At 35.9% G+C, this 18,359-nt stretch overlaps 1 protein-coding gene across 4 annotated transcripts in view; it reads left to right on the forward strand.

Annotated features, from left to right (window-relative positions):
• Positions 1-18,359, forward strand: part of QKI (QKI, KH domain containing, RNA binding) — a 106,668-nt gene that overhangs the window by 41,457 nt on the left and 46,852 nt on the right. For 2 of the 4 annotated variants that reach the window (XM_009999996.1, XM_009999995.1), the window contains exon 3: positions 3,607-3,657. The exons of the other annotated variants lie outside the window; for them this stretch is intronic. In XM_009999996.1, coding sequence (XP_009998298.1) covers positions 3,607-3,657 — 51 coding nt within the window. The remainder of the gene's footprint in view (positions 1-3,606; positions 3,658-18,359) is intronic. 4 annotated transcript variants of the gene reach the window in all.

Here is an 18,359-nt window from a genome sequence, read left to right on the forward strand (position 1 = left end):
GTGTTACTGTGGAGAATAGCATGGAAGCTGGTAGTCGGGATACTTTGATTTGGTTCTCAGTAATTTTCAAAAGTCTTTTAGTTACTACCTCTGTTACATTTAAATGGGATTGAATACTTTGTATTAAATAGTTGAATAGACAGGAAGTGTATCAAGAGAAATAGTTGTATAGGTAGGGTGTGTCACATAATAAAGATGGTATTTAAAACATAACAAACAAAAGTAACATGTTTTTGTGTCATTGGTATGCTCAATAATCTTGAAGTGAATTTGACACAATATTTGACACTTATGTAATGGGTAGTGAAATAACCACAGATGTCCTTAAATCAGAATTTAATTCAAAAGGTCTTTACTTACGTTTCAGTCAAATTATGCGGGATTGAAGAGGCTCGCACACTCTTAAGAAGAGTAATGCCTGAGCTCTGTAAGTTAATCATATTAGCAGTCCTCAAAGGACAAAATCTTCTTGCTATCACAAAGTATTGAAGGTTTCCTGTTAGTGGTATGGCACTATGCTTGGATTGATCTAATGGTCAGTTCCCCTTATCAGCCTTAGTACATCTGTTCTCACTGTTCCATGTACATCCTCAGGAGTCAACTGAGTTTGTGAGTTTCTTATATTGGTCCTTGCAGAATTGTCTAAGCAGGAGGGGCAGCTCGAAGGAATTCAGGACTGCTATTTTCAGTAGTAGTCTTCTATTATTTTGAAGTAAATATTTTTCTGGGCATAATTATACCCAGAAGATATTTCATTGCATATAATTAGCAATAAATTTTCACGTTACTATTGATAACATTTTCTTTAGATAATTCATGAAGTCAATTAATACGAATTTGTTCCTACTCACAATTCCCCTTTTATACAGTGATAAGCATTAAACAAGAATTTGATAAGGTGTTTTATGATCTGGCATTTTGAAGTGGAATAATATCTGTCCATTTCTTTAACTGGTTTTCCAATAGTCCTTCTGCACTCTTAAAAACCCAACAAACAAAAAAAACCAAACAACAACAGCTGAATAGTGATAGTTAAATACATTTAACTTGCCAAGTTAAACTTCACCTTCGCATTTCATTATATTAGATAACATGTCTGCATTTACATGTTTTTACTTTAACTTCTAGTTTGTTATTTTACCTTTAATTTAACCCAGTAAAGTAACAAGGTTTTGATGGAAAGGAGAAAGCAATGTAATTTTCTAAATATCTTCTTCATAGCCTTGAATCAAGAATCTTGTGTATGATCCTGCAATCTTACACTTAGAAGTCTATCAAGTTACTCTTCTAAACTAAATTTGATTTTTGTAATTTTGACTTACTTTCTACCACTTTGTTTTCAATATTTTAAATAAACAGGATTTTTTTAAATCCCATTTTCTGCTTATAGTTCACCTGTGGAAGGAAAATAAACTCACCAAACACCTCCCCCCCAAAACAAACAAAAAAACCAGCAACCACAAACCAAACCATACACCCATCTCCAAAATCCCCAAACAACCAAAAATCAAAACAACCCATCTTTAAATTACATCACTGAAGCACTGCTAGTACTGTTTGAATTGGTGCCTGCTGCTTGTTGCAACTGGAGAAATAATATTCTAATTTTTGGTAATACAGAGAAAAAAGTTGAAGAATAGACCTAGGGTAAAGATGCCCAGGTCTTTGGCCTGCTGTTGTGCAGAATTCACATTATCTGATGAAGTTGCTTAAGCCAGTTGCTGAAAGAAGCACTTATTAAACTGTACCTTGTGCCACTATGTGTTCGTATCTGAGTAAATCAAAATAAAATGCTTTTTTGTCAGAGAAAGTTGTTGAGCCTGTCTAATGCTGGTTAAGCATTTCAGCAAGATCACATTCCATGTGTGTAATGATGAGGAACTTCAGCCAGTCCACTGATTTGACTTAAGTTAAAAAGATTGACTACAACTCTGTACTGGTTACGTGTAGTTTATCTGTGATATATACTTTAAAGGCAACATCACTTCTCAAAATAGAGTTTTAAGTACATACTTTAATGAACTTTGGCTATTTATTTTCTTATTTTTAGGCATGGTGCTTTTGTTCTTGATGATTATGGTTTTTTTACAAGCAGCATTTTTAACTTCCCTACTTACAAAAATTTTTTTACTTTTTTCTTTCATGTATAGTAATTACATAGTTCAAGTGTGGGTGGAAGGAATAGAAAAGGAGCTTCAAACAAATTGTTTGAATTGACTACATGGCACCATCCAATCTTGCTTACAAGTAACGAGCTATTATGATTGCTCCAACAGTAATAGTTAAAAAAAACCCTATCCTTTTTTTACTCAAGCTATCCTCTTTGCTTATTTGCATCCTATATGAATTTGATTTTTAGTATATATTTTTGTTAGTCTAATGCTATCAGAGGAAATGCATTATTTTTTAGATAAAGCAGGAGGTTTTATGTTCTGATAATTGCATCACTATAGCATAAATATAAACAATCTAAACAGGCATGTTAGTAATGGAAGAGGAAGTCATGTTTGTCTCCTTGTCTCCGGTTAGTGGTGAGGGTGAGCCAAAACCCAAAGAGGAGAAATTGCTCTCTATTACTCCTCTCCAACTCCCATGAGAAGATAAAAGAGGAATAAGGAAGAGAGACTTCACGGTTGGAATTTAAAAGTAGAACAGGTTTAATAGAACAGAGAAGGGATAGTAACACGTGGGGTATGGAACAAATGTACGAAAACCAATTTTTAATGATAGCTGGTACAAGGGCCCAAAAGTCCCTTGTGGCAGACCCAAGCCTGGAAAAGGGCTGAAGGGTCTTTGCAGCACCTGGTGGATTTGGATCCTGCAGAGCATACTGGGAGCTGATGACAAAGCAAGAGCATCTCTCCAAGACTGAGAGCAGTGAAGCAGGAAGCAGAAAGGGGTGGACTTCTTGCCCTCCCAGTATTTTATCAAGTATGGCAGGAGATGGGCTGGAATACTGATCCCAGGATCCCTTAGGGGCCTACATATCCTCTCACTAGGTCCTCATATTAATACCATAAAATAAGCCTGTGCCCCTTCAAACAGTAATGCTCCCTTTTATGATGAGCCAGCATATGTTTTTTTCACTCTTCCCCATATGCAAAGAACTGTTAAATAATATTTTTTTTTCCCTACTTATTTGCTATTTTGAAACAGATGCCCTGGAGAGAATCTGAACAGTATTTTTCCCAGTTGTTTTTTATTTTTAATAAAACCTCAAACATATTTCTGCTTTATTTATTTTAAATGCATATATGATACTAATTCATAAAATGGTGTGCAAATCACCGGTAGTCGAAGTTCAGGAATACTTAACTCTGGAAAGGGATTTCGTGTTATGCATAAGAAGAGAGCTTGAAGGAAGTGGGGGTGAGGGAAAGAAAACTGAAGTTTATTTTTTCTTCTGTGACTTAACTTCTGTTGATACTTGCATTGTTTTCCTTTCACTGGATTGTCTTATGTTGTCTTGGAATTGTAATCTCAAGTGTAAACAAGAAGGAATAAATTGTGTCCATCACAGGATAAAAATAAAGACCCCAATTCCAACTCTTAAGCATTTTGAAGAAGCAAAATAGGGCACAAGCCCAATTTTTTTTTGCTTTTCAGGTCTCCTTTAAGAGCAGAGACAACCATGATTCAGCAGTTTTGGAGGTAGAGGCAAGTAAATGTTTTACTTCTTGTAACCATTCCAGTAGGTTCTTGCAAATCACTTATAATTTGAGGAGACACTGGTTGAAAAAAATCTCAATCCCCCCCTTCCTAAGTGGTGGGTCTGCTTCGTATGCTCCGTGTGAGGAAACAATATTTGAGCTATATTTGTTTATTGATAGACTTCCCATCAGTTACAAGCTGTTGCATTACATAATTGGTTTGAAAATATACAAGTTTAATATTAGTAAGGTTTTTGTGATAAGTTGATGTAGTTTTTTCTTTTGAGTCTATGTTAAAAATGAAAATTGTATTGGATGGTTCATCGTAGTGTTTTGTTGTTTTTTTTAAAGTGGCTAATACTTGCTACTGCCAACTGCTGTTACTCAGATCAGCTGTTCAGCGTTCCCACTAAGGCAGTTCAACAACCTCTTACATACTGGGACTAAATCTGTCATTATTTCTATGCTTGGGACACTTCCAAAAACTCACATTCAGTTGTTTCTTGAAGTATCACGTGGTTTTAAATTAGTATTTTTACTATTTTTTGTAAGTGATATTGGAGGTAATGAAAGGAACCGTCCATCTGAATTGCTGATGTTTTAAAAACAGATCAGCCTTTGAAAGCTGCTGCTCATCAGGAAAACTGACTCCTTCAGGTATCTCAGGCTGCAGTTCCAGGGCTGCTCATAGGACAATTTAAGTCAAAGCTTTGTGTCCAGCACCATTCTGCACAGCCCTGGCTAGGTGTACTTTTCTCCCTTCCTTGTGACAGTTACTGGGGATTTAAATGACTGATGACCTGCTTCAGTGCTAAGCCATCTGAAAACTAAAACTGGAAATTCCTGTTGCTTTTGAGAACCATGGACTGGATCTCAAGCACTTTAGTATGTCAATGTGGAACTAGCAACACCAACTTAGAATACTTTAAACTGTTGTAAGACTACAAGCTTTAGGCAAAGTGCATTAGCTGTTCTTTAATTAGTTGAGCTGGATCACTGTGTCTTTTTTTTTTATATGCTGTGGAGATGATGCTTTTTACATCGTCAGGTGATAAATGCAGGGTCCCCAGCTGGCTTTTTAAAATACAAATTATGGAACATACAGGCTCGAGATACCTGTTCTCTCCACCCCTATTGAACTTTTTACTGTGCTTAATTTTCTTTTTTAAAGATACAGACATTTGAAACAGACCAGATTTTTTTTTGCGATGCGTGGTACTGGATGGGTGCTAACTGAGAACTTGGCAGCAAAGTTGTGAAGCTGTTTACTTGGGGTTTTGCTATTTGAAATATCAGAGCCGTTATTTGAGAAGTGCTCAGATTTTTCAGTGTTTTTGGTATATTTTTCCTGTTTAAAAGTAGTGTAGCTCATTTGTGACGTATCTGGGTGAATTTTTTAGTCAGAATACAGTGCAAAGACTAAAATATAATACCAAATACATAGAGATGTAGTTTTGTTGGCAGCCTACAATTGTAACACAGAGAATACTAATGACAATAGCGTGCTGACACTTAACTCTTACCACATTTCTTTGAATGCTTTGTGAATAACCTTTAAACCTATTCAGTTAGGAAACTAGTAATTATTCTTTTTGGAACTTCTTTTATTATAAAAAGAGGCAATTGGCAGAGTGACCTAGCAATACAGTATTACATGTATTTGGGACAGTTTTGCTCAACTTCTCTTTTGGGAGGTGGGGGAAAATGTGCTATTCCATGTTAGGGTTATAGTGGGGTCAAAAAAAGCGCTATATTTTGGTCAGCTAATGTGAACCTATAGTTCAGTGGGATTAAAAATGTTGCTAGTTAGTAAAATGTATTGACCCATATTAATGCCTGTGCTAATCTGAGAAGGAGGGGAAAAAGAAAGTATCCAGGTCAGGAAGTAGGAGGTCAGTACCTGTTGGTTGGCAGCAAGTCTTTTTCGTCTGTTGGAAATGCATTTAGAACAAAGGGGTTATGCTTGTGCTTTTCTGAAGAGTAAGAAACATTTAGAATGAAAGAAGCCAGCTTTTTTCTAGTTGACACTCTAGGATGTGAGTGGAGTCTGTAATTATTTTGGTCCTCGATTCACACACAGTGCTGTCTTATGTTCTAAGATGGACGGAATAATTGTAGAACATAAGACAGATATGCACATAACGACCTTTTCTCTCCAGCCTTACCATTGTACTTTGACTTTTGTTATTCAGAAGTGTATTAATTTAAAGTGTATAACTTTGGTTTTATTGTTGGGACAGATAAGTGTGCAATCTGAAATTGTATATAGTGAACATTTTAATAAAACAAATTTGGACTTGTCTTCTGAAGAGTAAAAGTAGTTAATTTTTTTAATAACTTTTTTTGCATTTTTCTGATAAAGTATGAAATGTATTAAAAATTACTCACTTCAAATGTCTTCAGACTTAGTTTAACCCATCAAGGATATACTTTGCTTCAGTAGTTTCATACTGTAATTACATTCTATTTGGTTCTTTTAGTCTGTCCAGTATTTATTAACAAGATTTTTCTCCTCATTAGTAACTTTGTTAAGCTGAGAGAAAATTCTAGATCTACCCATGCTTGTCTTTGGGCACTGTGTTGAAAAAGCAGAACTTGAAATTTTGCATAATCTTAATTTTTCATGTTAGGTTGACTTGTAGTAGGGCTCTGATAATTGGACTAACTGTAGTTTTTATTCAGTTTGCACACTCAGTTTTACTCAAAACCTTGCAAATGAAAATATCAGCAGATTCACTGTTTAATGAGATTTTTTAAAAATTACATTTCTTTAGTGAATATTTATTGTATTTTTTACTAAAATTCGTGGGATTCAAAAAGTTTATATAAACTGGATTTTTTTTGGAAGGATGATGTTGTCTCCTATATTAACAGTTGTTGGACTGCTAAATAAATGTGATCTTGATGGACTTGTATCTAGATATTCCCTCCTAAGACCAGTGTATGTGGATGCAATATAAATATTGTGATATTTTACTTTAAATTAAAACTATGACTACCTTTCTCTTTCTTTTGTGTTTATTGAATAAGCAAGTGGTTTGTGACATTCTATTGTAAAGTTTAAAAAGTGGTCATAAATAATTTTTTTCACAATTACTCCTTTACAGAAATGTTACTTCAGTAATTTCACTTCAAATTGCTTTTTCTCAGAATCCCAGAATGGTTTTGGTTGAAAGGGACCTTAAAGGTCATCTAGATCCAACTCCCCTGCATGGGCAGAGGTATCTCCCACTAGGCCAGGTTTCTCCAAGCCCCATCCAACCTGGCCTTGGATGCTTCCAGGAATGGGGCTTCCACATCTTCCCCAGGCAACCTGTTCCAGTGTCTCATCACTCTCATAGAGATCCCTCACTATGACCTATTCTTAATTTAATTTTGGCATAAGCTATGCTAATATTTTTGCTATTAAATATTTTCAGAGGGTTCTTATTTTAAATGCATTGCACACATTCTATATAAAAAACTGATGGTAGTGTATAGTATTTTACATTAACTGAAAATGTTTGGGTTTCAGGTCATTAGATGCAGAAAGCAAATGAGGAATTCCAAACTCTGACCTTAATGACAGATTTAGTAAAGGACCAGAGAGCTCTCTGTGAAAGCCACCAGAGAGTTCTGATGGGTTGTGAAGCTCGAATTCCTATGAATCATTGAAGGAGTAGTGCTAAAGGCAGCTGCCCACCGGCTTACTGATATTTTGGTGGTTGGTTTTGGTTGTGGTGTGTGTTGCTTTTTTTTTGTCACTGGATAGATCTCACCTGAGAGGTAGACAGAGATAACAATCCTGAAGGTCCATCATCTCTGTGCTGTAGAAGAGAATTTCCTAAGGTATTATCAGTGATATTCTTAAGAGCCGTCTAATAATGGTGCCAAGCTGTCACTCAGCTATACAGTCTTTAACTGGCATCACTATTTTACATTTTCATCTAGCCTTGCAAAGACATATGCCTGCCTCGTGCTGGATATCCCGCATTCTACAATCACTATAATAAATAGAGTTGTTACATGAAATTGGTCATAAAGAAGGTATGTAACAGTGGTCACACGATGAGTTCTCTAGGTGGTAACTTGTCTCTGTCAAATCCCATATAATTGTAACAAGGATTTGAGGCAACCGCTGCAATAAAACAATCTAATTACAGACTGTGTGCAAGGTTTCAGTCATAAATACATGGAAAGTTTGCATGTCGAAATAATTTGGAGCAGTAGTTCCAAATTCTTTCAAGGACTCAACTTCACTTTATTAGCTAATATTGTCAATTCTCCACTCAGTGACAAATTTGGGGAGTTTTCTGTATTCTCTGTAACAATTTTCTTTTCTTTTTAAGGTAGAAAGTAGTTTTATCTAATTTGCATTACTATGTTGCCTGTTACTTCCTGTCTTGAACTGTTGTCAGCATTATTTGTTTACAAATAAGTTGGTTTTGTAATTGTTGCAACTGAGTAGATATGGAAAGAACAGAACTGTTTCAGGAGGAGAGAGTAAAATTATTAAAAACCAAAGAAATAGAAATACATACTGCGTAATCACCATAAGATGACATTATAGTTTTAGAATGAACTTGCTGTTTTAATACCTTAGCAAAAAATAAGGTAATGCCATAAACTGTAAGGCTAGACTGTATGAATAAATGTGTTAAAATCTAACAGCCTTAGCAGTAATACTTGATAAAATAGTATGGAATTGCTACATTTTTTGTTCCACTCAGTACTGTACTGCTGATTGTGGGTCACCATTGAGGCAAAAGTTGACTAAATAATGGACAACATACTACACTATTATTAACGCACAGCTTAGAAGTATTACCATAGTATGAATCCAAAACAGACAACGCAAGGCCCACATAGACCATTAGTAATAAAAAAAAAGGGGGGGGAGCTGGTGGTGGTGGTAGTGGAATAGTGGAACCCCAAAACAAACCCTTAGAAAACCTGTATGAACAGAGGCTCAACCTGAATAAAAACATTGCCATCAATTGGTGAGATTTCTCGTTATGGAGCAAGTCAGTTAGTATATGGATTAGAGTGAACCTGAAATTTGGCTTTTTTCTTGTTTCCAAGTGGTAAATAACCTCTTACCCTGTCTGGACAACACAGTATATTTGGTAACAAGCTGTGAATTTATACTACCTGTAGCATAATGTCTGTTTAGCAGCAGTATTACGTGGAAGATGTATTTGTTACATTAGTCAATGAATCTGACTGCTTATCTTCTCCAGAAGGTCCCTGGACTGTAGAGGGGTCCATTATGTAGAGCACGGCAAGCCACCATGTTAGCAGTGGGAGAAGAACTATGGCAGTCATCTGCTTAAGACTACCTGGTCACTAAGATGAAGTCCTTCTGTAATGAGTTTCACAAGGCCTGCTGACTGCAGAATTTCAGCATAATTTCTGGTCTCATTCCTCTCTAATCCAAAATGCAAGGCATCCTTCTGGTGCTTTTGTAAATCTGAAAATCGCAGACAATAATATTGAGGGAGAAATCACTGTGTGAAGAACTGAGAGTGAATATTTGAGTGGCATCTAAATTATATAATTTGTTAGTGGAAAGCACTCCTAAGCAATTACAAAAAGCCTTCCCCCATTTTTTTTCCCCCTTTTTTTCTTTTTTTTTAAAAAGCCTTATGAAATAGGGCAATGTTAGTGCTTCTGTATGATGAACAGGGATGCTGGGCCACTGAAACCTATCTGATGTTTCCTGTGAAAATACATGTTTTTAAGAAGATTGTTGAAACTGCAAATTCAAATAAGATGCTAGCATTCAGGTTTCTGCTTATGACCTTCCTGTAGAAATGAACTTTTCCTTGGAGTTAATCACTCTGCTGTGAGTGACCAGTTTTTTTCTTTGCCATACTTTGATCTAAATAAATGGGGCATAGTATGTTCATTTCTCGAGTAAGCAACTGAGATATATAACATTTGAAGTGGAAAATGTTGATTACTTTGCATGCCTAGCTTGAGGTGAGTGGAAACTAAATTTTCAGAACACTTAACTTTTAAATAGCAATTTATGTATAATAGTAAAACGACATTTGATGTAAACGGTACTGGTAGCTGTACATGTCTGCTGGTAACTGTAAAGGGCTACGGAGTTGCAAGTCAGAGAATGGGGCTCTCTTGTCCTTACCCCTTGTTGCAAGTGTTTTTGTGTGGCAGGCCAGAGACTGGGCTGGCTGTGATGAAGGTGTGACTGACAGCTGGCAGCTTTCTGCAAAGGGATATGCCTGTGCCCTCTTTTGTGTACAGTCTGCTGCTTGTGGGATGTGTCACTGAGCCAGTTCAGCTTGCAAAACAGGCAAAACCTAATCTGACAGCAGCACTTTGCTGCTGTGTTAAGCTGGCTCTAGAAGAGCCCAGTGAAAGCTGTTTCCTCATGCGGAGGGAAGGACTGCAGGAAGCCATGAGGAAGGAGAAAGGAATGGAGCCACTTGTTTTGGTGGGAGTGAGCAGTTACCATTTCAGCTCTGCTATTGAACTGATGTCTATGGAAGAAACCCTTCTCTACAAGAAAACTCAGAGTAGTTCTGACTTGTGATTTGGGAGAGTTTCTTTCTCTGAGGTAACTATGTAAGATCAGTGTTCTAATTATAAGCACAGATATTGTGTCTAAAGCTGTCAATATTCATTTAAACTACCACTTTCAAAAGAGTTTGGTTTATGTTCAGTGCTACATTTTCTTGTTGGCATAAAAGATGATTTGTATCTAATTGTTAAGGGTAGCATTTAGCTGCCTAGGCACTTCAATCTTCTTGCTATCCCTGCAGACCTATAGAAAGTAAGATTGAGACACCTGTTCTCCATTATGCATCTTTGAGGAAATCTTCAAGACAGATGCATCCCAAGGACTGAAATAAGAAAGGGTAAATAAGAAAAACATGAGGAGTAATCATATCAGTGCTGATACATGAGATCTATTGTAATATTGATTAGTGTCTCCCACCCTCCTTTCTTTTTTGTATTGACTCTGTATGTTCTTGTCAAAACTCAGTTATTTTTAGCTAACACATTTATCCGGAACAGAAAGCCATTCCCAAGCAGTGTAGGATACTGGTTTTGAGCTAAAGCTCTGGCTTTGCAACCATATCAGCCTGATCATAGCAGTAAAACCAGCTTTGCTTTTCTGTGCACTGCCTCTTTCCTACATTTTCCAGTTCTTGTAGCCCAGCAGTAAAGTACTGTTGGCAAATAGTTATTATTAAAGTATTAATGTTAATCCTCTTCCTCTACCCTTTCCCCTCCCCAGCCTGCCGCTGAACCAATCTAAAAAAAACAGAGGTGATGTTTGTTTTATCTCTTTAAATTTTCTTAGACTTCACTGAGCAAGAACAGTTTATGACTTGGGAAATTATTTGACGTTTAGCTGCTTAACCCGAGTTTGTTGGTGTGAGTTACGAGTCTCTTTATTTTTGTTGCTTTGACAAAAAGTAAAAACTGAAAGATCAAAATGTCCTAAAATAAAGCTAACATTACTACAGAGATAATTTTATTTTACAATTCATTTATAAAGAAACAGTGGTAACTGTTCATATTCTTTAACAGAGGTCAGCTAACTTTTTTTATGGATACAAAGAGTAAAAACTATGAAACTTTTTTTTTTCCTTATTTAGGATTCTCTTGGGGGGAAATAGGGAAGAGTTTTCATTTTGATTTTCTTAAATTTAGTTAGGAGTACTGTGTGAAGTTTTATAACTGCACCTGAAATCTGTCTATTACATTGCAGGTTAGAAGTTGGTACTTGAAATTTTCTTGGCACACTGAAGTATGTTAACATTGTTCAGTCTTGAGTTTATGTTAAAAATGTTCTGTTGTGACATTTTTCATACTGTGTGTTAAGATTTGGAGGAGTGAAGAGTAACTTTTTTTATTAAGTTTTAAGCAGTTTGAAAAGATGTTAAGGAGGTTAGTTATCATATAGTATTGTCTATGTTAGCAGAGAGAGATGGGGAGCATGAGAAAATGGGGAGAAGAGTATTTTATCTTTTAAAAGCTTACAGTTATTTTCTTACTAAAAAAAGTGAAGGGTTGTTATGGTTTTATATTGTCATTTTACAGAGTTGTCTTTACCCCTTGTTCCCTTAAGTCCTTCACCAAGATTTATGCGGAGTAATCTGTATTGTTACGTCTTTTATTTTTCATATATATGAGGCATGTATGCACCTCATCCTTGAGGAAACACTAAAAGCAAAATGGTTGGATTTTAAAGCAGAGGCTGAGTCATTGGACTTTGAAAGTGATAGGCAAATTGAATTGGGAAAGTAGAAATGTGGATATGTTGGCATTAAAATGCAGCTTTTTATTTTCATACCTCTAGAAGGTGACTTAGCTATTACATTTTTTTCTCCTTGTATCTGTTTCTCCTCATTTTCTTTAATACTGCTGTGAATTCAGTCTGAAATAAATAAATTGGTAATTTATTCCTATTTATGGAAAAAAATGAAATATAACAAATTACATATTAATTAATGTAGCTTTGCCTGTTTGTTAGACTTTTAACCTAAATAAGAAAATTGCTGAAATTCATGCTTAGATTAAGCAGGAATAACATCTGGAAAAAAGTGTGATTTTATTTTCTTTCCTGACCCTTGTGGTTTGTTCAACATCACTTACATGTGGAGCTGTCAGAGGAGTGGAGCACAGGTGTTTGAGGATGACCTTAACTGAGAAATGGATCAGTTTAACACTGAGCTCAAATTATTGTGGAGTGTTCATGCATTGACCAGGTTTGCAATGCAAAGCAGCTATCAAGTCTAGGTATGGCAGAGAGGAAATAAAACATGGATTAGAGAAATAAAAGTGCTTGAACTGCAGTTAAGACAGATACCATGATTATCTGGGGCAGTTACTGTGTTTTGGGTTTGTTTTAGGTTTTGGGTGGTTTTTTGTTGCCTTTTTTTTGCTGCTGGTGGGTTTTTCCTTTTTTTTTTAACTATTGAAAGAATCTAAAGAAATATTTGTAACAAGTTATACTGTGTCAACTAGAAGACTGAGAAAACAATGAAAGGACACTTTTATTCCTTTAAATACAGCTGAGGTGTAGTGATAGCACATTTCTTCAAACAATAAGGTAGGTATTCAGAAATGTGAAACCACAGCTCAGGTGTTTTTCTGAAGTTCCCAAATCATTAAACCCCAGGCTGTGACGGTGCTTTCCATCTTTTGACTTCATTTTACAGATGAAAGTTAAAGTTTCGTATGAATGGAAAAAGGAAAAACTAAGGGGCTCAGCTTGAAGTTGGAATTAAAAGTTCTCTTCAGAGTGCTATTTATATGTTTTGTCCAATCATTCACAACTGCAAAGAGCCTCAAGTCCTATGGAAAGAACAGGAACCCACCTTCTGGTAACATCCTTTATCATAGTGCTACAGGTGCCTCCAGCACTTCATGAATATTTTTTCCTCCCCAGCTAGGCAGTAATCTGCCTTCTTAATTCAAGTCCTTTTAGATGTCAGTGCTTTCAGCTCTTCTAGTTTGAGAATTCCAGATGAAAAACAGGCATAAAACTTTAAGTTTAATTAAGACTATTTTGCCTTTCTGCATATGCTTTAACAGAGTTTTAGACACTTTTGTTAATTTTTTGGGTGGAATGCAGAGGCATGTATTAGCAAGGCTAGTAGTACCTTGGTGTACTAGTCTTCCTCCAGAGTATAAAGATAGTGGTAAATTAAGATTTAATGCAAATAGAAAACTGCTTAAGTAGAAATGGAGATATACAGAAGTATCTGTATGTGCTTAAAAGAGTAATTTAATAGTGTTATATAGTGAAGCATGATGTTACTGACATGTTGATCCTGCTTTAAGAAATACCTTTTTAAGCTATGGGGAGAATAACTAGTTCAATAAAAACTGGTGTATTCTGGATATATTTTCTGTTTTGCTTTTAATATCCTGTTAATGATCTGTAAAATAAAACTTCAATTATGTTAAGACTCTCAACTGAGTGTATAACAGCATATACAGTGTATAATCTGTGTGTATAACAGTACGTGGTATATAGGTGCTGGTTGATAGTGAAGTAGATGAAAGAATTCTTACTTTTTGCCAGTCTTTTTCAATCTAAAGCTGAATAGCAGAGCCAGCTTTATACTGATTAATAATGTTCATAAACTTAAGGCAGATAGGTTAATGCAGAAGTAATTTTAGAACAGTTGCAGATTATTTTGAAGTTAATTTTGTTAGTGACTGCTAATGAATGGAGTAGAGTCATGAGTTGAAATAAACCTGCTATCTGTATTTCGTGATTAGAGAATGCTCTGAGGAATGTGTCCGCTGTGACAAATTAGGTTTTGCTGCTCCAAGCCTTGATTTTAAAATGTCTTTTGTACCTTGAAATTCAGAATATGGCAATACTTCCTTTCAAAAAGCTATCTGAAGGTAACCCTGAATCAGGAAGAATATTGTGTTCAGCTTTTATTGGTATTTAATTTTTTTTTCAAGGGAATTTGATATTTGTTTGCAGATATTATTACAGTAGCAGTCACCAATGTGTGAAAGTAAGCAGTGTTACGAAATGCCTTGTACTGCTTACTCCTTTTTCTGCAGTGGAATACAATTTTACTTGGATATTAGTGTAACTCTATCTTGGTATGAAGTTTACTACTTCAGGTATACTGATAAAGTTAAAATGTTAAAACTCTTACCTGTGGTCCGAAGTCAGAGAAATTAACAACCTCAGTCCTCTGGCTAGGTAAAGTTTGACATTTCATGGTAATTTTTAAGTATCAGTATTAACTATTGCATTCTTCTCCAACAAACATATCCAGATATTGTGTTTATACTGTGCATTTCATGTACTAAATTCTCATTTGTTCCCTGAGTATGCTGATGCATAGAAAACTTTTTTACATTGATCCCAAAACAGTGAAAGAGTCAGTCTTAACAGTCTCCTGGGTTTTGATAGCATTTGACAATACAGCTTGTTGCTTGAATCATTGCTCATATTTTTCACACTGGCACAGCTTGACACAAATATGCAAGAAGAAAGTCCTGGAGAGATGCAATGCTTTTGCTTATTTCACAGAAACTTGGCCTTTCCCCTCCTCTCTGGAGCAATTCAGTGTCTAGCTGTAACTGTGCAGAGCTGGAGGGTGGGAGTGCGCTGGCTTGGGCCGGGATAGGGGCTTCCACTTTCATCGGCCAACCTCGGTTCTTGAATCAGCTCAGCTGTGCTGCGAAGCTTTGGAAAGATCCAGTATGGTATTCTGTGCATGTAGGAAGAATTTTGACTGCAGGGCAGATCTGAGCTTGAGGTGATGCGTGGTTAGAAGTTTTCTGAGTGCAAAGTCTGTATTGAGGCTCCAAGACAGAGAATAGAATCCTCTTCTGTGCGTTCAAATATGAGGTTGTTTCACACCATCAGATTTTTTCAGGATAGTCCTGAAAAGATTTTTAAGGTTCTTATTGATTTCTTTATTTATTTGGTAATGCCCTTTGACACTGTTTGATAGCTACCAGCTTGTTTTACGTGAGTGGGAAGACACCCTCTTCTTAATTTAGAATTGTCTTGAAGTGGCTTAATATACAATAATAAGGTATAGTTAAAGACATAGTAAATAACACTAACTTGTCTAACATTCAAAACAGTATGTAATTATTAATTCAAGCAACTGATAATTTTGCTTCTATAGGGTAAAACTTCAATGAGAAATTCCTAATGTGAAGTAAGATACCAGTTTTCTCCCTGACCAGGTGCTACTCCTTCACCATTTCTTTTGTTAGGTTATTTTTTCACTAGCTTTCTGCTTGTGAACTGCTACTGTTAGAAGCTCAGTAGGAGCAAAAGTCTATGTTAATTTGCCTGACTGTTACTGCACAATTAAAGCAGTTTATCAGCAGGGGTTAGGACAATCAGTGTGTTCCAGTGCTTCATGTTATAAAATTACTTCAGTTGTTCAAACAGATACTGTAATTAGTGCATCGTTTTAAACTGGCTTTCTGCAGGGCTGGCTTGGAGTTTCATCTTATAAAGACCTTTATTTTTGCTATTTACCTAAGCACTTATTTTGTTTGCAGGCCTTCTCTAACATAACAAATTTTATTGAAATGTTAATATCATGATTATATTGTGAATACAGGTTTTGGGGTGGGTGGGTTGCTTTTCAGGGTTATTTTTTTTTTAGTTTGTTTTTCACTGCTCAGTCCTGTCAAAACTTAGATTCATTCACAAAATGTAAGGAGAAAACTATATTTATTGCTACATGCTATCATGTACTACCTAGTTCTTACATAGGTCAAGAAGTTGCTTCATGTCAGATAGTAAAGATAACTGTGTGTTCTTTCCCTGACTTGTGAATAATTAGATTTTACTCACATTAGTTTCATGAGACATGGTTAGCCAGTCTTCATGGCGCAGTTACATATTAATATACCATCTGTCGTATTCACCCTTTCCCAGTTACAGCACTGACCTTGTGTTGGCACTTACCAACCCCTTATGATATTACTCAACTCACTTGTCCAGCAGAAAAAAGAAGAGGAGGGAGTGTGGTTTTGCTGCATCAGCACATTTCCCTGGCTCTCTAAAAGCAAGTGTGGTGCTGGGACTGGAACTGGTGGAGGGATAAGCACTGCCTGGTCAGGGGACCAAACCTTCTGAAGTTGTTAGATTGGTTGCTAAAGGTTACAGTAAGATAAGAGTTGATTCAAGTAATTTTCTTCTTTCATTAAGGCTGTAGCCCTCATGAGTATGTATCAGCTGATGTGAAGTTACTTGTATATCTGAGTCTTCTATAGTGGTCTTATTCCTTGCATAATATGTTACAGACATCCTCTGCCTTCCAAATGTTTGTTTTAAGCAATCTCTGCAACAGACACACCAAAACCATAAAATTCTGTAGCTTAGCTTGTCAAAACAGTTAGGAGAACAGAAGTTACCAAGAATGGCACAAGATGGACAATGTATGTGGCTGATGAAAAGTTGGGAGTAATGACTTAGTTTAGGGAAAAGAGCATTCTTCTTAGATTCCTGTGGTTTAGTTTTACCAGTTCAACTGAGTCAACAAAAGGCTGTTACGTAAGGTAAGACATAATGCGTATTGAATGGTTGAGTGATGTTTCTCTCATTCTTTAATTCATACCTGACATGTTGCATAGCTACAATATAAATCAACTTTTACTTAACAATACTTAAACTACAGCAGGACTAGATTTGCTTAAAATAACTTAACACTTTTTAGTTAAATTAAACTTGTTTCAAAATTGCTCTAACTTGACACAGTAACTTTTAATTCACAGCTGCTTTTAAACTACTCTTATAATTATTTTAAAAACTTTGATATATATGTGTGAATGTTTTCATTATGGAAAAGAAACAATCACCTATAACTGCTGTCAATTGTTATATACTTATAGCACACTTTATTAGAAAAATATTTGTTGTCATTTTATCAAATATTATTTTCTTTCAATGTCTTACCTCCTCCCATTTGACTGTGAGAAGCGGCTCTGAGAGATTATACTGCCTTTCATATCTCAGGATAATTTTTATTAAAGTTCTTGTAATGTACTTGAATTAGATATTCTGTTTTTTAATTTCAGTGTTGAATTTGACATTATGTGAAAACATTCTTTCCTTTTACTCTAGCTTTTCTGTGGTGTTTGTCATTCAATAGGGAGACAAGCCTGTTGTAATAGGTTGGTGAAACCAGAGTTTAATAACCTATCACTTTGAGATGTGTGGGAATACTAAGGTTCATTCTCAATGTTTCCTTGAGCCAGTGGCTTTATTTCTTTAAAAGGCTGCTGCTGTTCGTAGTGAGCTGTGTTTGTTTTTTCTGGAATTCCTGGAAATTGTATGGGTTAGAGTAGAAAAAGTGCATAGAATGGGAGTTGCACTTTTTTTAATACTAGGGACCATAGCTTTCTGGAAAAAATGCCATGTGGAAAACTTCTTTACACCCTTTCCACACTGCATTCCTTCTCTCTTTAATGTAACTAATATATCCCTGTCTGCATATAAACAGATAATGGGAAAGTTTTTATTTTCAGTATTTGTTTAATTTTCCTGTAATGGCTTTCTGACAGGTGGAAATGACTGAATTCTGCTTCACCTGTCTTTAATTCATCAACTTATTTTTAGGCAGTTGGCCGTACTGTGAAGGTCTTTAGGCCTTTGTGGCGAGGAAGTGAGGTTTGTTTGTTTGGTTTTTTTTTAAAGCTCTTGATAAAATATTTTATTATGGTTGTCTTTCTGAAAATATTTCCCCCTTTCACCATTTGAATCTTTTGAACCATTTCAGTCACAATTGACTTCTCTGCTTTGAGTTTGAAGTTTTCTGAAAATTATTGCCTAGATAGAGGAATGGTCTAACTTAGTATGTCTAGTTGAGGGAAGGGATGCACTGAGTTTTCAGTCATCTACTTTGTGTAGCTTACAAAAACCTAGCAAGCTGCTTTCCCTTATTAAATCAGTAGTCGAGCTATTGAGATAGGAACCTTTGCAATGGATTATGAAGATGTAAATAGAAATGGTCTTAAAAGACTGGAATGCAGGAAGTATAAGACCATGACTTGGAATTACTGTGGTAGGGTGCGATGTATGGAAGGCTCAGGACACAAATCAACAGGAAGCTGGCTTCAGTATTTATACTCTTAGAACAACTTTTCTAATATTAAAGCTTGGCTGAAGAGATGCAATTGAATCCTTTCCTTGTTTTTTGCACCCCCCCCCCCCCCCCCCCCCACCCCCCCCCCATCAAAAAAAAACAAAATAGG

Source organism: Chaetura pelagica, unplaced genomic scaffold (assembly GCF_000747805.2).
Source record: "Chaetura pelagica isolate M959 unplaced genomic scaffold, ChaPel_1.0 scaffold135, whole genome shotgun sequence".
Taxonomy (NCBI): domain Eukaryota; kingdom Metazoa; phylum Chordata; class Aves; order Apodiformes; family Apodidae; genus Chaetura; species Chaetura pelagica.